This window comes from Rhinopithecus bieti, unplaced genomic scaffold, assembly GCF_001698545.2.
Source record: "Rhinopithecus bieti isolate Rb0 unplaced genomic scaffold, ASM169854v2 scaffold_10657, whole genome shotgun sequence".
Taxonomy (NCBI): domain Eukaryota; kingdom Metazoa; phylum Chordata; class Mammalia; order Primates; family Cercopithecidae; genus Rhinopithecus; species Rhinopithecus bieti.
The window spans coordinates 1,007,150-1,019,692 of record NW_016806691.1 but is presented as its reverse complement, the minus strand read 5'-3'; the positions used below and the strand labels follow the sequence as shown (position 1 = coordinate 1,019,692).

Below are 12,543 nucleotides of genomic sequence, written 5' to 3'. Positions count from 1 at the left end.
GGACCAGCCCAGAATTTGAGGGGGTGTTAAAAGTAGGGTGCAGTTACCCTCTCCCTAGGCTCCAAGGCCGGTTAAGCTCATGAGGGTAGAAAAGCTCTGAAGATTTACAGATCAGGCCCATGTGCCTTTTGGAATGCCCTTTCTTGCCAGCACTGCCAGCTCCCAGGTTTCCTGGCTTGCTGGAGGTGATCCCTGGAGCTGACCATTGTCACCAGTTCCTGAATGTTCCATTTCAGAACTTCAAAATTGGAAAAATCAATTGTCCAACAGCACCCTGAGGCCCAAGCTTTAGCCTTATGGGATCTAAACAAACAAACAAACAAAAACCCTAAAAAACTAATGGTGTACCCTGAACCTTTAAACAAAGCTGGTTCACTCTCATACCACCTCAGTGAGCACAGAAAACCAAGCTGTCCGCAACAGCACCTGGCTACATTTACCCATAAACTCTTCCACATTTGGAATCCTTGCACTTGGTTTTGTAATCTTTTGACTTGCTCTGCCTGTCAGCTTTTGACAATTGCTTTTTTTTTTCCTACACCTGGTTTGGGCTCACTTCTCACCTCTTGGCTTGGTACCTCACCTGATTTGAATGTCACTGTAACATCATGTAAAAGGCATCCTTCTGCTAGCCTGAGCCTCAGAGAACTTCACCAGATGCACTGGTGGCCTCTCTTCCAAGGAAGAAAGTGCATAGGCTATGATTTTCTTCTGTGGCAAATTGGCTATGGAATGACCTGTGGGGAAGACAGAAACTGGCAGTTCACCTGAATCCTGACAACTTATATGTCCTTCCATTTACCTTGGCCAAACTACTAGGAAATACTAAAAAGATGGCAAGACGGAAGGGACATGGGACATCTCTATGTCTGTCAGTCAGTTTAGCTCTTACTTTGTCATAAAGAGAGATACGAAAAAGTATAATTGCCTCCCAAGCCAGATGAGTTGACTCAACCCCACGATCAATAGCTCACCAGATGGGGCAGCCAAAACCTTTCACATTTATCTGTCCCTCATCCTTATCAGGGGTTTCATATGTGAGAACTAGAGCATATTTTCCAATTCACTGTGGTCTACTTTCAACACAAATAAAATTGTAGATCAAACTGAACACTTCAAAGGCCAGGCATTATCAAAGTCTTTTATTAGCCTATGTGTTCTAGATGGAGTCACTGAGCTGCTCTGCCTGGGACAGAGACTCTGAGTGGTCTTATAAAACATCACCTAGAGCATGACCTTTCACTGCTCAAAACCACCCCAAAGTCCTCACTGGGGCCAGGAGGCCCTCCTTGCACTGGCTCCTACCCGCTTCTGTCACCTCACATCTACCAGGGCTCCTGGCTCAGTCTGCTTTAGTGCATGCCTTATTCAGTGTTGCCTCTGAACATCCCAGCCCACTTTCCTCTGCTGGAACATTCTCTCCCCAGGCATATGTGGCCCTGTTCCTCACTTCATTCAGGTCACCTCAAATGTCATCTTCTCAGAGAGACTGTGAGACCATCTCTGATCACCCTAATAAAACAGCAGCTTCTGTCACTCTCAATTTCCCTGCTTTATTTTGCTTTATGGCACTTAACTCTCTGACATTTTACACAAACACACACACACACATTTATTGTCTCTGTTAGAATGTAAGTTCTCTGAAGGTAGAAACATCGATTTGTTCTTCTCTCTGTTTCTCCGCCTTCATCAGTATCTGACACAAGTGGATATCCAACAACTGGTAGCTAAAAATATTCAAATGTGAATACCGTAGACTATACAAGTCTAGAGAAAAACTGCCTTTCAGGAACTCAACTGTAACTTAACTTCCACCACCTAGAGCTCTATGATTATCATGATAGGAAAGCAGCTTTTAATCTCATCTACAAAGAATTGCATAAGAAGGAAAACTCTGAAAAATAGCTTTTAATGAGAATCTTATGTGAGGATCTTTCAGACACACACACACACATACATCCATTATCTATCTATCTATCTATCTATCTATCTATCTATCTATCTGATCCTCACTGAAGTCCCTTAAGGCAGGTATCATCTGCATTACCACAGATAAATACAGGTGGACTCTGTGAGATTGTAACTTGAATAATGCCATGTATACTAAAGGTACCAGATCCAGGAACTCAGATTTACCCGTCCCCAACAGCCAGGTATTTCCCTATTATGGTACCATGGGATATTGTCAGATGTGTGTGTGTGTGTGTGTGTGTGTGTGTGTGTGTGTATGTGTGTGTGTTCTTTAAAAAAAAAAAAAACCAGCACTTTGGGAGGCCGAGACGGGCGGATCACGAGGTCAGGAGATCGAGACCATCCTGGCTAACCCAGTGAAACCCCGTCTCTACTAAAAAATAAAAAAACCAGCCGGGCGACGAGGCGGGCGCCCTGTAGTCCCAGCTACTGGGAGGCTGAGGCACGGAGAATGGCGTGAACCCGGGCAGGCGGAGCTTGAGTGAGCTGAGCGCACAGCCCACTGACTCCAGCCTGGGCGGGAAAACCAGAGCCAAAGGACTCCGGTCTCAAAAAAAAAAAAAAAAAAAAAAAAAAAAAAAAATATATATATATATATATATATATTTATGACCATGGGCTAGGCTCTTATCCAGAGCTAAGCACTATGGATACAGTGATGATTAAATAAGATAGACACTGTCTTTAGTCTCATAGTGCTTACAGACTGAAAGGGATCTTATAGAGCTAAAATTATGCTGCTGCCACAAAAGTGTTATATTTTCATTTTTTCATTCACTCAAGAAATATCTATTGACTACATACTATGTGTCATGCTTTGTGTTAAGAGCAAGGAATAAAATGGTGAGTAAAACCAGATCTGATTCCTGCCTTCGTGGAGCTTACAGTCTAATGAGGGAGATATGAAATAATCACATGCATACATGGTGCTGTGAGAGCCTACAAATAGGGGAGGCAAGCTAAATTAAATGAGATTCTCTCTTGAGGAAGTACTACTTAATCTGAGATTTAAAGGATAATTAGGAGTTAAAAAGACAATGAGGAGAGGGAAGAACACTCCAGGTAATTCAAACGGCATATGAGAAGATCTCATTGTAGAAGGAAAGATGTGTACAGAAACTCTTTGAAAGAGGCCAGTGTGGCTGGAGAGCTGGAAATAAGAAGAATCCTGGTGTCAGAGGAGCCTGAGAGGTGGGCAGGAGCAGGCCCATAGGGCATTGTATGAAATCTGACATATGTGCTAAGTCAAAATCCGGCAGTGTGCTCTCCCAGTTGTTCTCTGGGTTAATGCTCATGCTAGTAGCAACTCCAAGCTGGGGACAAAAAACCTTGGAACAGAGAGGCTCATGGTACCAGCAAGTGGGAAGAAGACTAGATAATCACTAGGATCTGTACTGAAACCAAGGCTCTGCTGCTTAACTGCCTCAAGGAGTCGTCAAGGGAAGAATAGCTTTTCAGAACCTTCACTTGCAGAGTGCTAATGTAGTAGTGGAATAGAATGCTGTTTTGGGAGCCCATGAAATTAGATTTACATTCTTCATCTGTTATCTCTACGTTTCTCAGGTATTAGATGGGAACAAAAATATTTCCTTTTAAGTGTTGTTAAAGATAATTAAATGAGACAATGTGTTAAAGGACTTGGCCTAGCGCTTAGCTCATAGCAGGTATTCAATAAATAATAGCCATTATTTTTCTTTATCTGTTAAATGGAGACAGTAATAGCACAAATTAAGTTGCTGAGTTATGAAAATCTGATTAGATTATGCATGTGAAAGCAATAGGCCGGGCCTCCTCTGCGTAGTCTTATTTCTAATTTTAATAGCCAGGAACCCACCTTGCTGGAGCCTGATGTTCTAATAATTCCTTCCTTACGAAAGCCAGGCCATTGCTTTTTTCATCTGCCTGGTGCACCGTAAGAGCCTTGTGTGTTCTTTCAAAAGCGATCTCTCATTTTTCTCGTTTTGGGTTTTTAGGTGTCTTTCCATTTGGCAATCTCCGTCCTACAGAGGACTGGAAAAGCCCTGCGCGAGACGGCAATCCACCACCCTCTGCTGGGTCGGCCCGGCAGCTGTGCCCACCTAAGAACGGCCAAAGAAGCTGGGTCTTGGCGCGGCGGCACGGGCCAATCAGAAGAAGTTTGGCCCTCTGCAGTTTCCGTCCGCTCACTAGGAGGCGCTGCGGCAGCTACGGCGGCGGCGGCGGCGGCCGGGGCTGTAGCGGGCTGGGGCTGCTGGGCTGGCACCTGAGGCTCGTGGCCATGGAGTGGGGTTCTGAGTCGGCGGCTGTGAGGCGGCACCGCGTCGGAGGAGAGCGTAGGGACGGACCGGCGGCCGCGCCACCGCCGGAGAGGGAGGCCGGGGCGCAGGAGCCCCTGGTGGATGGGTGCGGCGGCGGCGGCGGCGGGAGGACGCGGAAGAGGAGCCTGGGGGGTAGCAGCGGCGCGAGCCCGGACGCAGGGACCGGGCTGTCTGAGGCGCGCGCCGCGCTGGGGCTCGCGCTCTACCTGCTCGCGCTGCGGACGTTGGTGCAGCTCTCGCTGCAGCAGCTCGTGCTACGCGGTGCCGCTGGACACCACGGGGAGTTCGACGCCCTCCAAGCCAGGTACCGGCCGCTCCCGCCTGGCACGGCCCGCGCGTCAGTTTGTGGCTCCTGCCCAGGCCCCGGGGCACCGCACCTGTGTGCACCCGCCCCTGCCGGACCGCGGGGACTCGCTGACCCCTCCCAGGCTGCACGTGGGGTGGGGGGCCCCTGCTTCTCCTTCTTCTGGGGTCTGAGTTGGCGGGACTTGGGGCTTGCCTGTCCCCCGTTTAGCTCGCGGTGCAGATTGGGGTTGCCAGGTAGATTGAACCTGCTTTCCAATGTCTGCCCTTCGTGCAGATGGTTGGTTGTGAGTCATCTCCCCATATTCTGGAACAGCTTCCACTTTTTACTTTGCTTAGCCCTTTTGCTTTCCAAATGGAAATTTGTGTACCTAGACTGTTTTATAAATTCGCTTTGAGGGCGGGGAGTGTTGGAAGGCGCTAGTGCACTGTTCTAACTTTCTGAGGGTTACAGCCCCCAAATCCGAAAGCCATAGAGACTCTTTCTCGACCACCACCCAGTCAAAATTTGGTATGCAGTCTGAGAAATTCTCAGATTCCTGCAGTTTGTCTTTAGGCCCCTTGGATTAGTGACTGTGTAAGGTTTGACTATTTTTTTTTTTTAAGACTTTTAAGAATGCTACGAAAGGTGATTAAGTCAAAGATATTGTAACCCAGGTGTGTCACAGCTCATGAAATGTTAAGCTGGTGTAAAGTTTTCAGCAGCTACTGTATTCTAAAAAGTTTTTCCTAGAATGCAAAGTGTTGCAAGCTTATTAAGGACTTTATGAAACGCCTCCCATCCCCACCCCCAGCTTTCCCCACTTGGAATGCAGTGAAAAGACAAAAGTTTTGTTTTCATTAGGGGTACAGTTGGTTTTGGTCTGAATTGAAGTTATTAGACCTTGAGTCTAATAACTAGGAGGAGCTCGGAGGGCTGGGTCCATCAGAAGTTTTTTTTTTTTTTTTTTTCGCCCCTTATTTAACCTCTTGATTATATTTGTTCATTGGTTTCTGCTACTTAAAGTCATTAACCAGGATCTATAACCTTCAGGTGTGTGCACTGTGAAGTTATAGTCTCTCCTGCTTAGTCTTCAGCTTTTTGTTGTTGTTGTTGTTTTGAGACAGGGTCTGGCTCTCTCGCCCAGGCTGGAGTGCAATGGTTCCATCTCCCAGGCTCAAGCAATCCTCCCACCTCAGCCTCCTGAGTAGCTGGGACTACAGGCGAATAGTAGTCTACATCTGGCTACTTTTTGTATTTTAAGAAGAGATGGGGTTTCACTGTGTTGCCCAGGCTGGTTTCAAACTCCTGAGCTCAAGCAATACACTCGCCTCAGCCTCCTAAAGTTCTGGGATTACAGGCGTGAGCCACCGTGCCTGACCAGTGGTCACACGTTTTGAATACATCCCTAGTCCTTGTATTGGTTTGATACGGGGAGAAGTTGGGAGTGGGATGGTGGAGAAAACTGAAGGGGTCACCTCGTGGGAGGCAAAAATAAAATCATGGAACTTTATAAGTGATGTTCACTTGGTGTCTGAAATAATGAAAGGCAGTCCTTTTTATAAAAGTCAAAAAACTAAGCTTTTTTGGGGAGGAAGTGGTGTGTAGTGGAAGAGTTATCCATGCTAAGTGTCAATTTTAACTACAAACCTTTGTTATTCTTTTGGTCACTTCCAGGGATTATCTTGAACACATAACCTCCATTGGCCCCAGGACTACAGGAAGTCCAGAAAATGAAATTCTGACAGTGCATTACCTTTTGGAACAGATTAAACTGATTGAAGTGCAAAGCAACAGGCTTCATAAGATTTCAGTAGATGTACAACGGCCCACAGGCTCTTTTAGCATTGATTTCTTGGGAGGTTTTACAAGCTATTATGACAACATCACCAATGTTGTGGTAAAGCTGGAACCCAGAGATGGAGCCCAGCATGCTGTCTTGGCTAATTGTCATTTTGACTCAGTAGCAAACTCACCAGGTATGTACCTGTTTTTTAGTCATTTGGAAGTTGTCACAGCCCGGAAAGTTTATTAACATAACCCCATGCTACTTGGGCAATTGTGGGGACTATTTTGGGCAAACCTTTTTTCTTTGTGATGGAAAGCAGGATAATTAGGATAGTATCATTTAGTTTAGGATCTAACCATTCTGTCTTCTCTTAAGTGCTTTATTAATATTATTTTTTGGCATTAATGCCAGCAGCCCAGTGACAAGACTTGGAATGTTTCTGGTAGACTGAAGCAGCTTTCTCGGTGTTACCAGACAGTGTGTGTGTCCTTGTGTCCTGGAGTTAGGTTCTGATACTTAAAAAGTATTTTACTCAGCTGGATGTTATACTAGGCTTTGGGGATACCGGATAAGGACAGTCACTGCCTTCGAGGGATGCTCCATGGTTTTAGAGCAGGGGTGTCCAATCTTTTGGCTGCTCTGGGCCACACTGGAAGAAGAATTGTCATAGGCCACACATAATATAAACTAGTAATGGCTGATGAGCTTAAAAAAAAACAAAAAAAAAAAACCTCATGTTTTAAGAAAGTTTACAAATTTGTATTGGGCTGCATTCAAAGCTGTCCTGGGCTACGGGTTGGCGGATATCTCTTCTAGCAGATTCTGTTGACCTATAAAGTGAGAATTTTGGTCCACTGAGGATGCCATACTGTTAAGTATCTAATTAATATGTAAATCTTTCTCTGAAAATAATTTGGCAAAATAGAATACTTGCATTTAGGACAGTGCCTGACACAGTAAATGTTTGTCAAATGAATGGGAATCCCCTAAATTGAACTTCCATTTATTAAAATATTTATTCTTCAGAAAATTGTATTCAGTCGTTAAAGAGGTTGTAAATAGGGATAGAAAATAGCATTTACAATGGCATAGCATTTTAGTGGTAGATGAGACCTGAAATGGTATCTGGCTCAACCCCCTCATTTGACACAGGAGTAAATTTAGCTGGTCATCACTGATCAGAGACAAAACTAGGATAAGATGCTGGGTTTACTGGCCAGTCAGTTCTTTCAGCTACATTTGAAAGGAAAAAGAATATTAGAGTGTGATTAATACTCCCTTTTGCAAACTGCTTAACTTCTTAGTTTCTCATCTGTGTAATGGAGAAAATAATAGTACTTTCCTAATAGTGTTGCTTGGAGGATTAAATTTAAGTAAAACACTGAAATAGTACCTGGCATGGAAAGTGTTTTTTAAAAGTTTCTATTAACTCTTATGTAATATTAACACTTCTGGATTGCTTGAACTTACAGCAGGCCAAATTTGAACATCTAGAGTTTTACAAAATGTAAGTAAAATTTATTTGCTTGATAAAATAGTTCATAATAGAATATATTTAGAAAGCTTGACAATTGCATTTGTAATGTAACTTGCATTTTCAAAGCTCAGTATACACACATTTGTTAAATAAGCCAATAGTACCTTCGTGTGCTGCTGGGGTAACCAGTGGTTTAGTGGTTTTTTTTTGGGGGGGGTAGGGGGGCCAAGTCTTAACTCTGTTGCTAGGCTGGCATGCAGTGGCACAATCTTGGCTTACTGCATCCTCTGCCTCCTAGGTTCAAGTGAATCTCCTGCCATGCCACCACACTCGGCTGATTTTTTTTGTATTTTTGGCAGCGACAGGGTTTCACCATGTTGGCCAGGCTGGTCTTGAACTCCTGACTTCAAGTGATCCGCCCGCCTCAGTCTCCCAAAGTGCTGAGATTATAGGTGTGAGCCACCGTGCCCTGCCACCAGTGGTTTTTTTATTTCCATTTCAAAGCAGTATTAAATGTCACTCTTTGCCCACTATTACGATGCTTAAATTCTGGGAAGGGGCAAATAAACACCATAGTTGCTTAAGAACATTATATACGAAGGCTGTATATACAAGAATTAGAAGGAAATGTAGGGACAAAAGAAAACAGTTTCCCCTCTATGCTTCATAGTTCTTAGCTGAGTGGACCCCTGCAATAAAAGACAAGCTAAAAAGAGAAAAACCAAACAGAAGTTTATTAACACATGCACTTCATGTACATGGGAGATACTCAAGGAAAATGAGTAAATCTCAAAGAGGTGTCTTAGAAATCTGGCTTATATAGCATCTTCAGCAAAACAATACGTTTTTAGAGAAGTGACAAAAGAAAGGAAAAGGACCTTGAGTCTCGAGGGGTGGCAAATTGTAGGAAGGCAAATAAATGGTAGATAAAGGTTAGTAAAGTGTTACATAGATTCCTTTTGTGCTGTCACCAGGCCACCAAAAGTTTAAAGTTGTCATTTGTGATCAACCTTTGTACTTCCTGGTGGAGAGGGGAAATGGGGACACGTTGGTAAATTTATATTCTGCTTTTAGGCAAACAAGGGGAGGGCAGAGAGCTTTTTTGTGTAGTACCTACTTCTCAGTTGCTTTCAGATCAAAATAATCCATATGTCAAAATGACATATTTTGGAGTGCATATTCAGTTACTCTTTACAAACATAGTGCCAAATGTTGCAAATTGTATATGTGGAGTCTAATAATTAAAGGCAAGCATTTTTGTGAGCCATTAGAACCCACTTTTTATTATTACTTTTTAAATAATAGAGACAGGTTCTCACTTTGTTGCCCAGGCTTGTCTTGAGCTCCTTAAGTGATCATTCTACCTCATCCTCCCAAAGTGCTGGGATTACAGGTGAGAGCCACTGTACCTGGCCTATGACCTACATTTATTTATTTATTTATTTATTTATTTATTTATTTAGTTTTGAGATGGAGTCTTGCTCCGTCGCAGCTCACTGCAAGCTCTGCCTCCCGGGTTCGCACCATTCTCCTGCCTCAGCCTCCTGAGTAGCTGGGACTACAGGTGCCTGCCACCACGCCTTGCTAATTCTTTGTTAGTAGAGACAGGGTTTCACTGTGTTAGCCAGGATGGTCTCAATCTCCTGACCTCGTAATCCGCCTGCCTTGGCCTCCCAAAGTGCTGGGATTATAGGCGTGAACCACTGCGCCTGGCCCTAGAACCTACTTTTAACTAAAATTTTATAGGAATACCCTTAGCAACAATCTCAAGGAAATTTCTGTCAATAATAAATTGTTAAAAATAGTGTTTCACACCTTCATCAAATAGACCAAGCTTTTCCAACCTGCAATCCTGGGTAGCTTTGAATGTGGCCCAATACAAATTCATAAACTTTCTCAAAACATGAGATTTTTTTGCAATTTTTATTTTTTATTTTTTAACTCATCAGATTGTTAGTGTTAGTGTATTTCATATGTAGCCCAAGACAATTCTTCCCTTAATGTGGCCCATGGAAGCCAAAAGATTGGACACCCCTGAAATAGACTATCACCTAAATCCTTTTAGTGGATGGCCTAATTGAAGCACTTCTTTTTTCTTTTTAAGTTCTCATCGGTGTATATAGGACTCAGGAATTGATACCAGTTAGGAGTAATGTTATCCACCGAAAAGCCTTAATTATCTTCTTGAGTTTTCTGTGTGGTTCCAGGTCGTTGGTGGAAGAGGCATTGAGTTATTTTGGGGGTGGCTTCAATTTCAAGGTTAATTCTAAATGGAAAGGGATGTCAGTTAACCACCTAGCCCTTATAGATACTGTCCTCTTAACTTTCCTTCCCTTTCTTAAAGATATTTGACCCTTCTGTAGTTCTATTCTAACACACCAGAACCATTAAAATAAGGGAAGCTGAATGGACAATTTAACTTTTTAATCAACCCTGTATAGATACCTTTAAATTTTCCGTTCTCTCTTTTTGAATAAAGAAACATTTTATTGTTTGCTTTCTATTTTAAAGTAACTCACAGTGTCAAATTTACAAAAGAGTTTATTTCATTAGGTTTTGAAAGGTGACACTTTTGCTAATAGCAACATTTTCTATTAGTAATTAAATGATTATTACTTGTTTCACTTCGATTGAAATACAGACCAGTAATTACCACCAAGACAAGTATGGTTAATAGGTAGTTTCTTCTTAAGTAGGAATGGGGTCTGGAATTTAATAGAGCCCAAACAAGCATTTTAATTTTAGCTAGCTACAGAGCCTTCCTCAGATTTGCAAAGAGTAGGAAAAATGAACATTGAATCCCTACCAGGTGCTAGGCACTGGGCATTATGTTGTGTGACTCTTACAACAAACCTGTGAGGTTGGTATCGTTAGCTTGCTCTTTAAACCAGGAAATAGTGGAGGAAAGTGACAGAGCTCAAATTCACTTCCAAGTCTTTCTTGCTCTCAAATCCATGCCAAACTCTTTGGCACCCTGCTTCAAATGTGTAAACCCAGAAATGTTATTGCCTGAGTTACGTTAGTGCTTATTTACTTTGATTACTCTTTTAAGTTTTTTGTTATGGAAAGTTTCAAATATATTCAAAAGCAGAATTGTTTAATGAACCCCAATGTACTTATCTCCCAGCTTCAGCAGTCTGATCTTGTTTTTTTCCTACCACTACCCTCCCAACTTCTTGATTATTTTGAAGCAGATCTTAGCTATATCAGTTCCTCTCTAAAAGTATTTCACTGTGTATTGCTGGAAGATAAGGGCCCTTTTTGATACCACCAGTTGCCTCACCTAAAAAAAACCTAACAATAATTCCTGAGTATCATCAAATATCCAATCAGTTCCTTTAACTGTCTCTTACAGTGCTTTAAAAAAGCAAGACAGTTAAGTCATCTTTGTAGTTACTTTTGATTAACAAAGTTTATGAATCAAGAAGAGGTTCAGAAATTGAACTGAGTGTGTGTTCTGGGATCTAGGATACTACTTAGGTCATTAGTCTCCTTTCCTGTGTCTTATTAGATTAGGTATCTTCTTTTTACTTTTCCATCACATAATTCCTTTGGGGAAACCTTAAAGGAATGTTACACTGTCCACAGTGACCTGTCTGTGCAGCTTTTATGATTTTGGCAGGAAAACAAGCAAGAAAGGAGTGGTTGCAGTGAGAGATCATCCAGGAAGCTGTGAGCACCAGAAGTGAGACTATTACAGAGATTATGGAATACGGGTAAAGAATAGAACAGATTTCCTTGGTTTGCTGAGAATACCAGTTTCCAGTATGACTTTAGGTCCCCTCAGGTTGCTTTATTTAGCAGATGCTAATTGAGTGACTCTGGTGGGTCAGACATGGTTGTAGGTGTTGAGAGTAAGTTAGTGAGCAAACCAGACAAAGATCCCTTCATGGAACTTACTGCTGGTGGGTATAATTGTCCTGATGATGACAGAGCTATGCTTCTGCTCATGCAGCTATTGTGATGCTTCTCTGGGAGAAAGCTCCATTCCTAGTCCTAATGGGTCATTCTGTAAACATTTTAAAATCTGAGCAGCAAATCTGTTTTTCTGATTTGAAGGTGCCAGTGATGATGCAGTTAGCTGCTCAGTGATGCTGGAAGTCCTTCGCGTCTTGTCAACATCTTCAGAAGCCTTGCATCATGCTGTCATATTTCTCTTTAATGGTGCTGAGGAAAATGTCTTGCAAGTGAGATTTTACTGTTTTAAATATTAGGCTTGAATAAGGATGAGATTCATAATAATAACTAACACATAAATGCATTTTTTATGACTCCTGTGGGTAGTGTAAAATGATATGCAGAAAAATACTATATGAGCAGTACTTTAAAAAATTCACAACCATGTATGTAGAGATGTTTACTATTTGGAAAACTCCACTTAGCAGATTATTGTGGCAGGATTTAATTGATAGAAGGGCTCTTGGTGGCATAATTACTCTCCTCAGGTTTTCTTTGACATTGAAGTTTCAGAGATGTTTTGAGACAGGCACAAATAAATGCCCAGCCATATGGATCGTCTCTTCTCCTGTTCTCTTTTTTTCTTTCTTTTTAAAAAGAGATGGAGGCCGGGCGCGGTGGCTCAAGCCTGTAGTCCCAGCACTTTGGGAGGCCGAGACGGGCGGATCACGGGGTCAGGAGATCAAGACCATCCTGGCTAACACGGTGAAACCCCGTCTCTACTAAAAAATACAAAAAACTAGCCGGGCGAGGTGGTGGGTGCCTATAG

The 12,543-nt window shown here is 42.6% G+C and overlaps 1 protein-coding gene across 5 annotated transcripts in view; it reads left to right on the top strand.

Annotated features, from left to right (window-relative positions):
- The first annotated feature begins 3,847 nt into the window (after positions 1–3,847).
- ERMP1 (endoplasmic reticulum metallopeptidase 1) overlaps positions 3,848–12,543 on the top strand; it is an 86,169-nt gene continuing 77,473 nt past the window's right edge. For 2 of the 5 annotated variants that reach the window (XR_001886635.1, XM_017877439.1), the window contains exons 1-3: positions 3,850–4,572; positions 6,229–6,530; positions 11,877–12,004. Coding sequence is in view for 4 of the 5 variants with exons in the window: in XM_017877439.1 (XP_017732928.1) it covers positions 4,229–4,572; positions 6,229–6,530; positions 11,877–12,004 (774 nt within the window). In the remaining variant the exon portion in view is untranslated. Of the gene's footprint in view, positions 4,573–6,228; positions 6,531–11,876; positions 12,005–12,543 lie in introns of all 5 variants that reach the window. The other 3 variants (XM_017877442.1, XM_017877440.1, XM_017877441.1) reach the window with 3 other exon arrangements.